Source organism: Aureobasidium melanogenum (assembly GCF_000721775.1).
Source record: "Aureobasidium melanogenum CBS 110374 unplaced genomic scaffold scaffold_14, whole genome shotgun sequence".
Classification (NCBI taxonomy): Eukaryota; Fungi; Ascomycota; class Dothideomycetes; order Dothideales; family Saccotheciaceae; genus Aureobasidium; species Aureobasidium melanogenum.
Window position 1 is genome coordinate 131,954 of NW_024470066.1, and position 14,958 is coordinate 146,911.

General features: G+C 51.4%; 6 protein-coding genes across 6 annotated transcripts; 1 reads left to right on the forward strand and 5 right to left on the reverse strand.

The window, feature by feature from the left end:
* Nucleotides 1–690: 690 nt before the first annotated feature.
* On the reverse strand, nucleotides 691–1,688 carry M437DRAFT_76240 (putative alternative oxidase; the record flags this gene model as incomplete). Its single annotated transcript, XM_041026587.1, has 2 exons — nucleotides 691–862; nucleotides 919–1,688. The coding sequence occupies 2 exons, from the start codon at nucleotides 1,686–1,688 to the stop codon at nucleotides 691–693; spliced, it is 942 nt and encodes a 313-aa protein (XP_040878589.1).
* A 976-nt stretch (nucleotides 1,689–2,664) lies between these two features.
* M437DRAFT_85528 (Acylphosphatase) lies at nucleotides 2,665–3,105 on the reverse strand (the record flags this gene model as incomplete). The annotated part of the gene is made up of 4 exons (XM_041028298.1): nucleotides 2,665–2,808; nucleotides 2,864–2,952; nucleotides 3,005–3,029; nucleotides 3,091–3,105. 4 exons carry the CDS (start codon nucleotides 3,103–3,105, stop codon nucleotides 2,665–2,667), a joined length of 273 nt encoding a protein of 90 aa, XP_040878590.1.
* A 452-nt stretch (nucleotides 3,106–3,557) lies between these two features.
* M437DRAFT_51060 (uncharacterized protein) lies at nucleotides 3,558–5,826 on the reverse strand (the record flags this gene model as incomplete). Its single annotated transcript, XM_041022121.1, has 2 exons — nucleotides 3,558–5,350; nucleotides 5,403–5,826. 2 exons carry the CDS (start codon nucleotides 5,824–5,826, stop codon nucleotides 3,558–3,560), a joined length of 2,217 nt encoding a protein of 738 aa, XP_040878591.1.
* Nucleotides 5,827–6,824: 998 nt separating this feature from the next.
* M437DRAFT_67031 (uncharacterized protein) lies at nucleotides 6,825–8,668 on the forward strand (the record flags this gene model as incomplete). The annotated part of the gene is made up of 3 exons (XM_041024873.1): nucleotides 6,825–6,907; nucleotides 6,966–7,264; nucleotides 7,317–8,668. The coding sequence occupies 3 exons, from the start codon at nucleotides 6,825–6,827 to the stop codon at nucleotides 8,666–8,668; spliced, it is 1,734 nt and encodes a 577-aa protein (XP_040878592.1).
* Nucleotides 8,669–9,637: 969 nt separating this feature from the next.
* On the reverse strand, nucleotides 9,638–11,671 carry M437DRAFT_51627 (uncharacterized protein; the record flags this gene model as incomplete). The annotated part of the gene is made up of 1 exon (XM_041022213.1): nucleotides 9,638–11,671. The coding sequence occupies one exon, from the start codon at nucleotides 11,669–11,671 to the stop codon at nucleotides 9,638–9,640; it is 2,034 nt and encodes a 677-aa protein (XP_040878593.1).
* Nucleotides 11,672–12,157: 486 nt separating this feature from the next.
* On the reverse strand, nucleotides 12,158–14,577 carry M437DRAFT_51227 (DNA repair protein, SNF2 family; the record flags this gene model as incomplete). The annotated part of the gene is made up of 2 exons (XM_041022149.1): nucleotides 12,158–13,909; nucleotides 13,960–14,577. 2 exons carry the CDS (start codon nucleotides 14,575–14,577, stop codon nucleotides 12,158–12,160), a joined length of 2,370 nt encoding a protein of 789 aa, XP_040878594.1.
* Between the last annotated feature and the right edge of the window lie 381 nt (nucleotides 14,578–14,958).

Sequence of the window (14,958 nt, forward strand, 5' to 3'; positions counted from 1 at the left end):
AAAGAGACGAGGTGTAGTCGTTGTCGCTGTTGTATGCTTCGGAATCGTGTGCGCCGGTCAGAGTGTCATAGTCCTGCTTTCTGTCGGACGAGTCGGGCGGGGTGAGGGTAGCCTGAGAGCTGCGGTTGGGGCTGTATGCGTATGGGTCGGGCATGGCGTACTTGTGCGAGTCGAAGTGGTCGCTGACGAGACTCTCGCCATCCGTGTCCGTGTCGAGCAAGGCCAGCCTGTCATTGACACTGAAGACGGACGAGTATTCGCTCATGCTGACAGCGAGTTGTCGCAAGGTACCGGGGTATCTAAGCGGACGGAAAGGGGTGCTCCTGTCGCTACTGCTGCCTCATGATCCAACCTGCCGCTGGCCACCCAAATGCCAGAAAGGACGTTTGTTTCTGCTGTCCTTGATATTTCGACCTGTCTCACTGTTTCGACCAACTTCAATTGTACACAAGAAATCTCAGATCTGCGTCATGGTATATTCAAACCAGAGTAGCCAGCTGCTCGTATCTACTCTTGTATGCGCCAATCTGTGGAGCTCCGTCAATGCACCCTAAAAACAAACCCAAACCCGTCCGGATCGCTCAAAACGCCCCACACCCGCCTGTCTAATCCCGAACGCCTGTCATCCTTGACCTTCATTCAGCCTTTGTGACCACCAGAGCAGACATCTCTCTTTTCGTCTTCCCTTCCTCAAATGACCTCTGATCTTTCCCATCCTGTTGGCTTGGGATATTCAAGCCCCTTTCCTGGATGAGGAATTGACTTGTCCTTGTACTCCGATACGTAAGGATTGGGGTCTTCCTTCTGATTGAGGTTGCCCAGAGTGTGGTTGACCTCGCGATGCTTCGACTCGTCTGCGCGACTGTTTGTCTCTTGTCAGCTTCTGTCGTCTGCTTGTTCAACTTCTGTCACACTTACATGTACATCAACAGATCGCGCATTGTGCGATGACCCTCGGGCATGTGCCAGTACTTGATGGCGATGTCTGGTGCCACCAGATTCTCCCACTCTGGAAGCCGTCCAGCATCTAGGTCTGCAATCTCGCGTGTGTATGTGAGCACTGCTTCTTCTTCGAGATATCCGACGAAGCGGTGTGCCGTGCGAGGTGACACCAGGTAAGCCACAAACATGGCATTGAAAAACACTCCTTGAGCTGCGAGAACCATGAACTTCATGAACGGTCCGGGCTCTGCCATCTTGAGGAAGGTGAGGAGATGCATCCTCTCGTTGTACGACTCTTCAAGCAGAGTCTCAATCCATCCATTGTCTCTCTTCATCCGGCGCATTGAGTGCAGGTGTCGTAGCATACCAGCCACCATTCCTGGCACTCCAGCTACCGACTCAAGGAAAACATTTCTGATCATGTATTTCCTCGCCGTCATGACGTGCTTCTGGTTGGCGTTTTTGGCACTCTTCTCTCCACTGGCAACTGCTTTGTCGTGCTTGTAGCCAGTAGCAAGATCAAGTCCCCATCGCAGCGTACGGATTGCAGCCAGTGCTGTCCAGTCTGACCATGTTTTGGCTTCTCGGTGGGCGATTACAACAGATTCCATCTGCTCTTTGGTGTAGATAGGGTGTGGCCATGCTGCTTCCGTGGTTCTGATGCTGGGAGCATCTGGTTCTGGGAAGAATTGCTTCAAGGCTCGAGACGGTGTTGTGCTGAATTTTCTGGGTTGTGTGTAACTCATGATGAGGAAGCTGGTCTTGGTCTCTCCAACATTGGCTACCGCTCTGGCGCAACAGCCAATGCCTCGGGGCGTTGTCAAGGTCCTCGTCCTGTACATGATTGTGGGTGAGTCTGTGAGGTCGGGTTCGAAAGTGACTTGTAGGTGGTTTGAGTGTCTGTATATGATTTACGAATATCTACGGTGGCAGTTATGCTGCTCCTCTATATATACTATCGCGGGCTGGTAAGACACTTTTCTGTATGCGGAGAGTGGAATCACCGTCGGCGGAATGTTGCTCAGCTGCAATCGATCCCTCCGAGCCAACGTTGACTGAAGCCCGAGTCTGACCGGCAAGGCCAGCTTGGCAATTCCCGTGTTGAGATTGGCGAACGACAACAAATCGGTGTTTCCAACAAGAAAACGGGGTCCAACCTCGTGGAATGTCGGTTCGGGGTCTGCGTGCACGAGAAGGCGCCGGAGACAAGCACTTCTTCATGGCCAGCTGACCATGCTGAAGACGGCGATTGAGAATAACAGTCATACATCGCGGCTTACACTCGGTGGTACTCGAGACGAAATTTCTTGTAATGACGGCGACATTGTATAGGAGGCGACTTGGGGAGCATGAGGCGTCGAGAATGGGACGGTCGTGTTGGCAACAAGCTTCTTGTCTTGCGAGACCAATGAAGCCACATTATATGAGAGAATGGACACCACGAGTGGTATTTTAAGGACATCTTTACTTGGACACGTTTGAAAAAGGCCTATGGACGAAGCAATTTTGTAGTTTCTCAGAAAGGGTGTATTCATTCTGAGTTCTTTTTGGCCAGCAAAGTGGCAACGTTGCGAACACCATATATCATGGTTGCACGAAGCAAGGCAAAGGATACTTTTTGTTTCCTTCTCTCAAGTTTCCTTCTTTCAACACAAGGCAACTCTTCTGTTTCGTTTCATATCCGTCGTTTCATTCATGTCAGGAAGGTGTTTCGCCAAGCAATCACTGGGTAAAGTCACTCTCGCCTTCCTTGGTCTTGATATCGTTGACATCAAGCTTTGTCACATTAGCAGCCGAAGGACCTTTGTTCAGGTGCTGCTGGAATTCCTTCAAAGAACCACTATCACCCTGAGCTTCGCCAGTGACCTGATTATAGAGGTGAGTGTTCTTGTAACACTTGAGTGGACTGGGCTTGACATACGCTGCCGTCAGAGGCATTCTGGACGTGACCGGTGATTCCCAGAGATTTGGCTTGCTTGACGGTGAAGCTTCTGAAGTTGACACCTTGGACTATGACAATGTCAGAACCACCGAAGAATTGTGTGTCGCCAAAATATAATACCTTCGCCCTCGACCTTGAAGCTGATCTGTAACGTGTTTGGTCAGCTCTGAGCTTGAAGAAGCAGTCACATGTGAGATTGTACGTACACGTTGTTGAGACATTGTGCGTGCGATTGAACTGAACCTTCGCATATGTAGAGAGACAATAGATAAAGGAAGACGTTGTTTGATGGTAAATGAGAAGAGCACAAAAGGGCTGTGTTATAGAGGCAAGTACCAGCCACTAAGTTCTTTGCGATGACGTAGCCCTATATATTGCTACGGAGGAGTTGCTTTTTGCTGGGTTCGCTTTTTGGGTAAGGATCTGGTGTGGAGAGCAGACCGATCCAAAGCTCTTGCGTACCTTGCTAATGACATTCACCAACCAACAGGAAAGAGACAGGGAGTAAGAAGATGTAATGACAACTGTGCTTGCTACTGAGTGAGATCAGATATCTTGAATTACAATACAATTCATGCTGTTGATTCTCATGGCTCATTTCAACTGTCTGCATTTCTTCCATCTCCTCCGAAAGCATGTCCTTCGTGATTCATCAATGTCATGTGTTACAAATTTAGACGGCCAACAAGTTGAAGACATCGTTTCTCCAGCCTCTGACCTCCGAGCCGTCCAGAATCCTCTCCTCGGCATGAGCGGCCTCTTCGTTCCAAAGCTTGACCACGCTTCCAGGTGCGTACTTGCCCTTGAAGACGCCCTTGCCAGGCTGAGCAATACCAACGCGGGTGTAGAGGTCTGGATCTTCCTCGGGTTGCAGACGGGCTGCGATTGCCTTGAAGAAGGTAACGAGGTCGTTGGGGTCGGCGATGCGAGTAGCACGCAGACGCTCGCGTGCATAGAGAAGTTCGCGGTTGGCTGTGTGCAAGGCGTCTGCAATAGCGGTAGCAATCTGCTTCTCCATGACCTTACGAACAATGGGTCGAAGGATAGGTTTGACGAGCCAAGCGACCCAGGAGAATTTGCTCTTGCGCAAGGTATAATCAAGCTTGTGAACATTAACGCGAACAGCCTTCAAGCTGAGAATCGACTCCATTCTGTCCTTTGCAACCTCTACATCGAGGTGGATGTCCAGACCCTTCTCATCAAGGGCGAATGATGTGATACCCTCATCAGCTAGTCTGAAGAGACCCGAATGTGCGCGCATCCAGAAACCAACTTCCTCAGCACGGGCAGAAATGCCATCGATCTTGATGGTCACCAAATGAGATGAAGTAGAAGTAGTACGGAATCTGGCCTTGCGAATCTCAAAGTCGTTGTAGGTCTCCACGCGCAGCTTATAAGGCAAGAACGAGGAGTGGTTGACTGTCTTACCAGGCTCGATGATCAGGTTCTCCAGCAGGAGATCAATGTCGGGCGTGCTGATCTCCACACGAGGAATGGGTACGTATTGGACAGCAGCAATCATGAGAGGAATGAAAATGTTGATGGCGTCAGTAATAAGCTCCGGATTTGTGGCGTTGTGAAGAGGCGACAGAATGCGGAAGATCTGGAGACCGTGCTGCATGAGCTTGGCCACGTCTTCGTCGTGCAAGACAGAAACCAAAGTCTCCTGGAGCTGTCCAAGGAAGATATCGATATCGGTACGAAGGTCGGATTCAGATCCGACCTTGCGAGACTTTTCGCGTAGCTCCTCAAACTTCTCGCGGGCAGTGTCGAAGAAGTCTGGGTCGGTAAGAAGAGTCTGGAGTGAATTGCCGATGTCCACCATGAGGTTCTCAAACTCGGGATCCTTTTCGGAGTGCGAAACAACCTTTTTGAATGCCTCCTCAAGCTTCTTCCAGGCTTCAGGGTCGCCGAAAGATGAGAGCAGAGACCAGAAGTTCTTACCAGCCTTATCCATAGCGGCATTCTCATGCACATCCTCCTCCAGAGCATTAACAGTCTCCTCAACCGAGCGTGAGTAAGCAATGGCATAACGCTTGAGGAGAGTTGAAAGAGTCGAGACGGATTGGTTGTAATCGGGGCGCTTTCTGAGTTGCATAACTGCCTGCTTCAGACGGTTGACCATGACCTGACCCTCATCACCAGAGAGTTTCTCCTCGGCACTTTGCTCAGTATCTTGAGCGACCTGAGCAACTCCATTCGCTACAACCTTGGAGACATCTGCAACGTCGTTTCCAAGGTCCTTGCCTGAGGGTGGAGGTCCGGAATCAGCTCCGGGTTTTGTCAGCTTGGCTTGCTCTTGTTGCGATGGCTCAATCTTCTTGCCTGCCTCTTCTGCAACATTTGACAGAGAGAAGGCAGCATCCTTGAAGATTTCACGACCAACAGTGTTCAAGTCAGAGAGGAATATACGGAAATCAGAGTTTGTGAGAAGGAGTGATCCAACCGTTTGCAGGCTTTGGTAAGCTATATAGCGTCAGCATAAATCAGAAACAGGATTACTTCCAGCAGTATTTACCAGCAGCAGTCTTGGCCTTCGACTGGGCTGTGGATGCTCTCTCTGCTAGATCCTGTACATCGACATGTACTCTGGACTGGGTCAATGACCAAATGAAATCTTGAATCTGGTCATCGCTGTTCTTGTGCACAAGCAACTCGATAAAGTCTTTCAGACACTGTTTTGTGAACTTGGCAAGGCGTCTTCCTGAGTCACTAAGGTTTGGATCGGTGGGGTTCAGGACATCAGAAGAGAGCAAGGATCTGAGGTTGATGACCAGCTGTTCATTCGAGGGCATGTATCCATCGGCCAGGGCTCTAATCATCTGATACGAGTGCAGCTTCTGATGAAGCTCACGCTGAAGGACTGTGTCATCGCGGTACTGGGGTAGCAGAGGCTGTGTATCGTCGGACTTTGACTTGCGGAATCCGAAGCAGGACGACATTGTGACTGCAGGGATGACCGGCAGGGAGGTGGAAGTGTTTCAATTGAGGAATCGAGGGTGGCTAAAGACTATGAGAGATTCTAATGTGTAGGTAGCAAGCGGCAGGCAACCGCGAGCACAAGAGCAAACGTCGAAAGTTCGTCATGATCTCGTCGTCATTGCGGGGAAGCAAGCATGTGAGAACAGGCTTGAAGACATTCAGAGTTGCAGAGCCGCGACGGCTGGCTAGTCTGAAATGGATCGTGATATGGCACAAGGTCACTTGTTATGCATAGCGTTCTTCCTATAAAAGCTTCGACCATGACAATGCAGAGTGGGACTCAGTCAATATCAGGGGAAGAGAGGTCGTCTCGGGCTGGAATGAAGGCCGAGAGTCGGGACGCGTCGACCGACCATGACTAGTCTGAAAATATCCCTTCGGCGGGAAAAATCGGAGGCGTGGGGGCTGTTCCTGCGGTTGCGCACGGCTTTGCGAAGTCGGAAAACAGATAGCGGCAATTAAGACGTGTAACATAAGAATTTTTCGATTGATTGCAGCGAACAAAGCAAAAGGAAGCGACTAAAACCATTCATAAACTTGGTAACAAGTCGCGAACGAGAATCCAGTTGATGCGGTTGCAGCGAGATTTGGGAAGGAGGACAGGCTAGGCACTCGGCGTAGGGCAAGAGCGACCGGGCCGATGATTCGGCACCCCACAAAGGCTGGGGTTGGTATAAGTTTTGGTGGAGCTTTATTGTCCAGAATCAAACTGCCCGACGTGCTATGAGGGCTGCGTTTTCGTGAGGCCTCATATGCCGAACAAAACTTCTTTCCGACATGAGGCAATCTTTTTTTCAGTCTCATCACAGATTATAAATTGCTGACCGCTGGCTGCTTTAGCCTGAATTCCTTCTCTATGTCTCTGTCCTCGTCTCGTGTGCTCCGTTACCTACTTAAACGTCCTCTTCCCTCATCCTCTGCCCGACGACCATCTGCATTCTTCCACACCTCGTCCACCATGTCTTCCTCGGCATCAATTGCTCCTGCTCCTGCAGCAAACATCACTCAGAGCCACCCCCCTGCTGTCTCATCAAGGCAAACGTAGGCACTTTCTCGTCGAACAGCCGTTGGAGCTTCCCAGATGCTGACTCGTCTCCAGGAGCGCCGACTACGACACTGCATACCCCATTGAGGTTCGCAAGTACCTCCGCACATACGGCCTCACCCCTCCCGCTGTCGAGAGCTTCGACGCACAAGAAAAGAGATGCCTTCAGCTCCTCGAGAACAAGCAGACTCCCATTGAAAAGTACCAATACCTCACCCACCTGAGAAACACAAACGTCAACCTCTTCTACCGTCTCTTGTCTGGCAACGTCAAGGAGATCACTCCTGTCATCTACACTCCCACCGTCGGCGAGGCCTGCCAGCGATGGTCAGAACTCTACACCCAGCCTGAGGGTAAGCCTATCCTGCCTAGCTATCGCAATTGTTCCTTTCTGACCCACTCCAGGCATGTACCTCTCATACTCTGACAAGGGCAATCTCCACTCCATCATCCAAAATTGGCCCCACAACGTCGAGATCACCGTCGTCACAGACGGCTCACGTATCCTTGGTCTCGGTGACCTTGGTATCAACGGCATGGGAATTCCCGTCGGCAAGCTCGCTCTCTACACTGCCTGCGCTGGTATCAGACCCGATTGCACTCTCCCCCTGACCCTCGACTTGGGCACCAGCAACGAGAAGCTCCGTAACGACCCTCTGTACTTGGGCAGCAGACGCGACAAGGTCACTGCTGACGAGGAGCGCGAGTTCCTCGACGAGCTCATGGCTGCCCTCACCGAGCGCTGGCCCGGTATTGTTATCCAGTACGAGGATTTCAAGAACCCCTTCCCTTCGCTCGAGCGCTACCAGAACACTTACACCATGTTCAACGATGACATCCAGGGTACCGGTGCTGTCATCCTTGGTGGTTTCATCAACGGTGTCAAGCAGTCCAAGGTTGCCGCCGCTGACCAGCGTGCCGTCTTCTTCGGTGCTGGCTCTGCTGGTGTCGGTGTTGCCAAGCAGCTCGTCGAGTTCTTCATGAACGAGGGTCTTACTGAGGACCAGGCTAGAAAGTGCTTCTGGCTGGTTGACTCCAAGGGTCTCATAACCAACGACCGTGGCGACAAGCTTGCCGAGCACAAGCTCTACTTCTCTCGCGATGACAACGAGGGCAAGCAGTACAAGACCCTCGAGGATGTCATCGAATACGTCAAGCCTACCATCCTCATGGGTCTCAGCACTATCGGTGGCGCCTTCACTCCCGAGATCATCAAGCGCATGGCTGAGTTGAACAAGATGCCCGTCATCTTCCCCCTGTCCAACCCCAGCAGCAAGTCTGAGTGCACCTTCGAAGACGCCATCAAGTACACCGAGGGCCGCGTCCTCTTCGCTTCTGGCTCTCCTTTCCCTGCCGTTGAGTACAACGGCCAGACCCTTGAGCCCGGCCAAGGAAACAACATGTACGTCTTCCCCGGTATTGGACTTGGTGCCATCCTGTCCAAGGCCGTCAACGTTACTCAGTCTATGATCTACGCCTCTGGCAAGGCTCTCTCGGAGTCTCTCACTCCCGAGGAGATCGAGAAGAACTGGATGTACCCTGACATCCGCCGCATTCGCGAGGTCAGCGTTGTTGTCACCTGCGGTGTCATCCGCGCTGCCCAGAAGGCTGGTGTCGACCGCGAGCTTGGCTTGCGCAACATGGACGACAAGGCTTTGACCGAGTACGTCCAGCAGCGCATGTACGACCCCTTCACCGAGGGCAATAAGGTTCAGGATGAGGTCAAGGAACTCGCTTCCCACCTCTCCAAGCTTTAAACGACCACGACCATACCAAGAGTTGTTTGATATTTTCTCACCGGAAAGGTCTTCCGAGACCATTTGCATATACCTGGGCCAGGTCAGGCTAAGACCGTTTGGCATAGACGCCACCGAACAGGCGTTCGTGGCATGACAGCAGGATACAGGGACGTTTTTGGAGCGATAAGATTTGTTTATCATTCACGTTCAACAAAAAGGGATAGCCAGCCCTCGGCGCTAGGGCTCTGGCAAAGCATTGTTGTTTTATCTTTATGACCAGCGAAGGAGTTTTGTTGTCTTTTGGGATCAGACATACCTAATGAATGACATATTTCTACTACATCTTCTACGTCGTCTTTGTCTGCTTCTCGCGTGTGTCCTGCACTTTCAGAACTGATAATCTTCATTCGTACTTGCATCGTCTTGTTTGGTAGATGGTGTTGGCTATCGCTTTCGTGATGTCGACTGTGCTGCAAACAACCGAGTCAAATCTGTAAAGGGTGTCACCCTGTCAATAACAGTCTCGTCATACACGACCAGATTTAACACTTTTATACAATTTCAGACGTGTACTCTTCTCAAGGAACAATCCTTGCAACTTCCGCAATGTCTCGGCTGATTCAAACGGGGTTGATGCTGGAGTGTTGATCTGCATTTCGAGAGAACAGTGGTGAGGAGAGCAAAGCTCACGGATCTTCATGATTCGCAACAACAAAATCCAACGACAGAAACAAGAGACTACGGTCGGTATAAAGTGCATGACGTTGAATGTCAATTGCATAAATTTGGATATCAAAGCGACAGCAGCGAGTCGACAAACAGGGCATAGGTACAGCAAAGAAAACCTATACCGCCCGTAAAACACAGTACGCCCGCTTTTCTTATTTGGAAAGCCCTGAATGATATCTTTCTGCTCTTTCCCTCTTGTCAAGAGATCCTTGACAACAATTTTTCCACCACGTTCCCCCTGTTTGATAGAAATTCGAATCAGTTATAATCCGCCTCCTCATGCTCAGACTCAGGAACTTCAGGCTCCTGCTCTTCTCCAATCTCGCCTTCTGGATCAGCATATCCATTACCATTGCCGTTTGCTTCTACGTCTTCTGCACCCATTGTGGCATCATTGTCGCCAGCATGAGCAACAGCATCAGCCAGTTCATCATCAATCTGCTGCTCAACACCAATGGAAGGCATAGTCAAATCTCCCTCTTCATCGGACTCCTGCACCTTCTCCTCGCTACGGAAAGTACCCGTGCTTCTTCTGCCGCCGTGTGAAGCGCGATGTCTGGGTGCTGTGCGCACGGCAAGTGCTGCAGGATCGAAACTAGTCTCCAGCCAATGGACCTGGTTCTCGAGGTTGAGCTTGAAATCTTGGGTATCGCCAACGCTTTCGCGGAGTTTTCTGTAGACGACTTTGCGGTCGGCGGTGGACCAAGGGGAACCACCGTGCAAGCGCGTTACCACAGCCCAGAAGGTGTTTTTGCTAGAGAAGGCGCCCATCTGTGCGCCATAGAGGGTTTCACGGGTTACATCTAGCATATCGCCGACGGTCATTTCGTCAAAGCGGCGTTGGGCTTCGGCCTTCCAGCGAGTGGTTGTGTGAGGCGAAGTCATACCGTCGTCGTAGAGTTCTTCCTCGTCCCTAACGATTTCTCCACGTGCAATGGCTTCTTCGCGTTCGCGCTGAGCGGCCTCCTCGCGGATCACGCGAGCCTTGATTTTGCGCCATTTCATGCTGCATTGGAGACGGTTGCGTGAGCCGTTCATCTTTTGCACAACCACGTTCCAGGCAATGTAATCGTCTTCGATCTCGCGGCTGAGTGTGGTGTCCATGGTTGCTTGGACGGCCTTGAGACATTCGTCGACGGCCTGAGCCAGGCGCTGTTCTTCGTCCTGAGTCCAGACATCGGTGTGGCGTTGGTCGAGCGAGACGTGGTTGCGCCAGCGGTCACGGCAGTCCTCTGGCATGCGGCCCACACGTTCACCGATCTTGACCCATTTGTTGGGGGTCTCAGCGTAGCCGGTACGCAGCAGCTCATCTTGCTCTTCGGTCCAGCGTCCACGTTGGAAGTTGTTGTAATGACGGCGGCAGTAGCGCTGCACGGCGCGACGGTTGCGATGAGGCAGAACATCAGTGGCAAGATCGACGTAGACTTTGCTCATTTCGCGTGACGATGACTGAATCAAGCCAACGAGTTGATCGCGCGACAGTTCGTGGTCGCGACAGAAAGTCAACATGTGAGTCTCGATCAGGTCGCATTCGACAGGCGTGAAAGGACCTTGTTCAGGGTAGTCGCCAACCGATGATCGAGGCATTGAAGATCGCTTGACGCGTTTGACGGCTTGTGCGGGCGAACCATTCTCAGTCGACTGACGCTTGCGTTTCGTCTTAGGTTTTGCTAAAGAGGATTGCGGTTGCTCTTCGTTGTCCGAGTCTGGTGGAACCTCGAATTGGCTGAGGTCGTTTTCGGTGTTGTCCATGGGCTCCTCGGGTTCCTCGGGCTCTGCGTCCAAAGCACCAGCATCAGCCTCCTCTTCTACCACATCTTCCTGCTGTTGTTCGGGCTCGACTGGGTGATCCTCAGGGTTCTCAGCGGCTGCTTCCTCACTAGACTCCTGTGTCTCGGGCACCTCGACTTCCTGTGTCTCTTCGGGCTGGATAGACTGCTTCTTCGAGCGACCCTTGCGCGGTTTGGCAGGTTTCTGAGTAGACTCCTCGGCGGCGTCGTTTGCCATGGCTTCTTCGACAGCAGGCGCAGCAGCGTCGGCCTTGCGCTTGCGGGTCGACCTGGCAGCCTTTGCCTGGACGGGGGTTTCGTCAATGGTTTGCGGAATGTTGGGTCGTGCAGGAGTCTGCTGCTCTCCAATTTCCTCAGACGCTGCGCGAATGCGCGCGCTGCTTCTCATTGGCTTGGAGGCCGAGCTGACGCGACCTTTTGCGTAAGTCTTGAGCTTGCCAGCTTTGCTCTTAGATGTGCCTGGCGTTTGGACAACGGCTGTGTCGGCCTGTGGTGACTCCATGGTAGGTGTGGGTGTGATTACTGCGACGCGTCGTTAGTTGACCAGGGCGCGCCACGATCAGTGAAGGAGGGTTGCGCAAGAAGTACCTCGATCAACTTGTTTAGGCAAACTCGAGTAAAGACTCTGTGATTCGACGGCAGCGTGTTGAATTCCTGACCCGGACTGCGACGATGAGAAGAATTAATTTGATGTTAAGAAATAATTGCACTATCTCGCGTCTTGGCACCCTGTCTTCCCCAGCTCCTTCCTCGGTCTGATCCTTCCCGACTCCCCACGCTTGCTCCCGCTTCAACTTGCTGCATGCAGGCACTTGCTCAACAGGCACAACGAGTGATCACACGATAACAATAAATAGCGATAATCATGATTTCTGTATTGTACTTCTTGTAGTTCCTCAAATGCTAACCCAGCCACGCTCAATGCACCATGCACAATCATTAACATGTCAAGCCATAATCCCATATCTCTCGGAAAGCATTCCACCAACTAATGGCTGATGTACTGGAACACAGCACTGACTATGTCCTCCGAACACTCCTGTCTGAGCAGCAAATCTTGGATTCTGCCCATCGCTCCCGCCTCACCATCGTTGTTGAAGTGGTTCCATGTGCTGGTATCACCATAGAGCATTGCGGGTGCTTTGATGAATTGCTTACCCTCCTTGCAACGCTTACACTTGAACGTGTCGTGCGTATCACTTGCAGTATCGGGACGATACTGGAAAAGCTCACGGAGGCTTTCCAGCGAGAAATGACGTTCAACATCTTCTGCTGAATCCACCACACAAGATGACAATGACTGCTTGTGTGATTGTCTCTGGAAGATCTTCTCCTCGATCGTTCCGGTTGCGATGAAGCGGTATACAAAGCAGTCCTTTTTCTGGCCGTCACGCCAGACACGCGCAAGCGCCTGTTGATCTGCTGCCGGGTTCCAGTCGGGGTCGAACAACACTAGACGGTTGGCGCCAATCAAGTTGAGACCACATCCACCTGCCTTTGAAGACAACAGGAAGACGAATTCGTTACCTTCGGGGTCGTTGAATTTGTCAACCAGCTTGGCACGCTTGTTGACAGTCATGGTACCGTCGAGTCTAAGACTGCCATAATTTCTGGCACGACAAAGCTTCTCGAAGATGTCGAGAGTCTGTGTATAGTTCGAAATCAAGACAATTTTGTCATTTGTCTCGTGTCTGATGCGAGCAAGCATGCGATCGAGCACTTGCATCTTGCCTGAGTACCATGACTTGACATCTCTGTCACGGCCACGAGCATCCTTTGGAACGAAGTCTGGAGGGAACGTGCTTTCACAACCAGGCAAATCTTCTGGAAGGTTCAGTAGATCAGGGTGGTTGCAGAGTTTCTTGAGCAAGCCAATGGCCTTGAGAGGCTGACTGCCTTTGCCCTTCAGTAGACTCTTGATGTCAGGAGACTGAAGGAAATGGTTGTACAGATCCTTCTGGAAAGGTGCCATGTTGCAGAAGACAACATGCTCGTACTTGACAGGCAAGTACTTGCTCAAGATATCGTTGGTGCGACGGATGATGAATTTATTGACCAGGGCCAAGAGTTCACTCAGTCGCTCATCACCCTTTTGACGGTCGGCATCGGAACCACCTGCATCGCGACCACGCAGGATAGGAAGCTCGAACTTCTTGCGGAACTCCATTCTTGTACCAAGGTAGTTGGGATTGGCAAAATTGAGTAGCGAGAAGTATTCCGAAAGATCGTTCTGAATCGGTGTACCAGACAAAATGACTCGCTTCTGCACATTGAGACTATCCAAAGCCTGGAAAGTCTGACTGTCAGCGTTTTTCAGCTTGTGACCTTCGTCACAGAGCAGAAGGCCGATTGGCGTGTCTTTGAACTCGTCAACGTAAAGTCTGAGCGTATCGTAAGACACAATAATAACAGGACGAATGATGGCGCGACCTGACGCAATTGACCACTGGCGAATTTGCTGAATAAGCTCTTCCTTGGTGGCCTTGCCGTCGATAGCGAATGGGTTGATGGCATCCTTGCCCAGCCATTTAACCAATTCGTTAGCCCAATTGCGAACCAAACTCGAAGGGCAAACGATGATTGCCTTATTGATGGACGATTTGCCGGCATCTGGTGATTGCTTGAGAAGAGTCCACATCAGGGCGATACATTGTAACGTTTTGCCGAGACCCATCTCATCTGCCATGATGCATCCTTGAGCCTTCTCGTCTATAAGTCCAGTTGTGGCACGATACAGGAACTTTTAACGGAAGTCAGCTTCTGGCGGAATAACCTGCTCGTTAAACATACCTTGACACCCTCAATTTGATGTGGGCGCAACACTTTCGCCAATCTGGGATCAATGACAACAGGTACTCGAGGACGCTCCTCGACAACCTTCTTCTTCAATCCTAAGATATCTGCTAAGCTCTTGTGCATGATCGGTTCGTCCACCTTTTCCTTTGGCTCTTCTGGCTTTTCCTCGGATGCTTCTTCTATTTGTTTCGCAGGCTTGTCGTCAACAGTAGGGTCGTAAAGAACGATGGCAAACTCTCCACTAGGATCATGGAGTGGCTTGGCAACGAAGACTGCACCCTGTCGCAGTCCTAGAAGAGGTGGGGGGCGAGAGGCATTGTATGCTCCAGAATCCTTGTTGAGAAATGGTATCGTGAAGCGTTGACGCATAGACTGATCTTTGTCCTTGGGCTTGAACACAGGAAAGCGATTGACATCTCGAGTAGCGAGGGCGAGTCGGTCTTCGTTACTGTATGGCTTGTCGGCATCATCTGCTTCGCCATCGGCACCAGAGTAGTTGACCTTTCTTCGCTTGCGTGCTGGCTTCTCGGAGGCTCTTGTGGGTGTTGCGGATCCAGGGCATTTGAAAGGCTTCATCAATCGGTCGGCAGTGATGGGGGTGCCGCCATACATGCGAGCACGCTTCTGGGTGGGCAGTGGCGTTGGTGCGACATTCTCCTTCTCGATGACGGCGATCCTGGTGGAGCACTGTCAGGAATATTCAATTGATGCATGCGAGACGAGCGACGTACATTACGAATGGTTGTTATCTGGTCTGATTGCCACTTACTGTCACCAGAAGAATCGTCGTGGTTTTGTCAAAAGAATGAGGCTCAGGGTGCCTAGAAGACGTGTTCGAGGGTGGCGTCTGGAACGCGCGCGACCCCGTGACCGAGGCAGTCTCGAAAATTAGGCAGGCACGACTAGCATCTAGCTGAGTTGGACAAGGCGGATGATCTCATGAATATGATAGATTCTACAGTATCCGGATCCGACTACGGCAATTTGACTGTA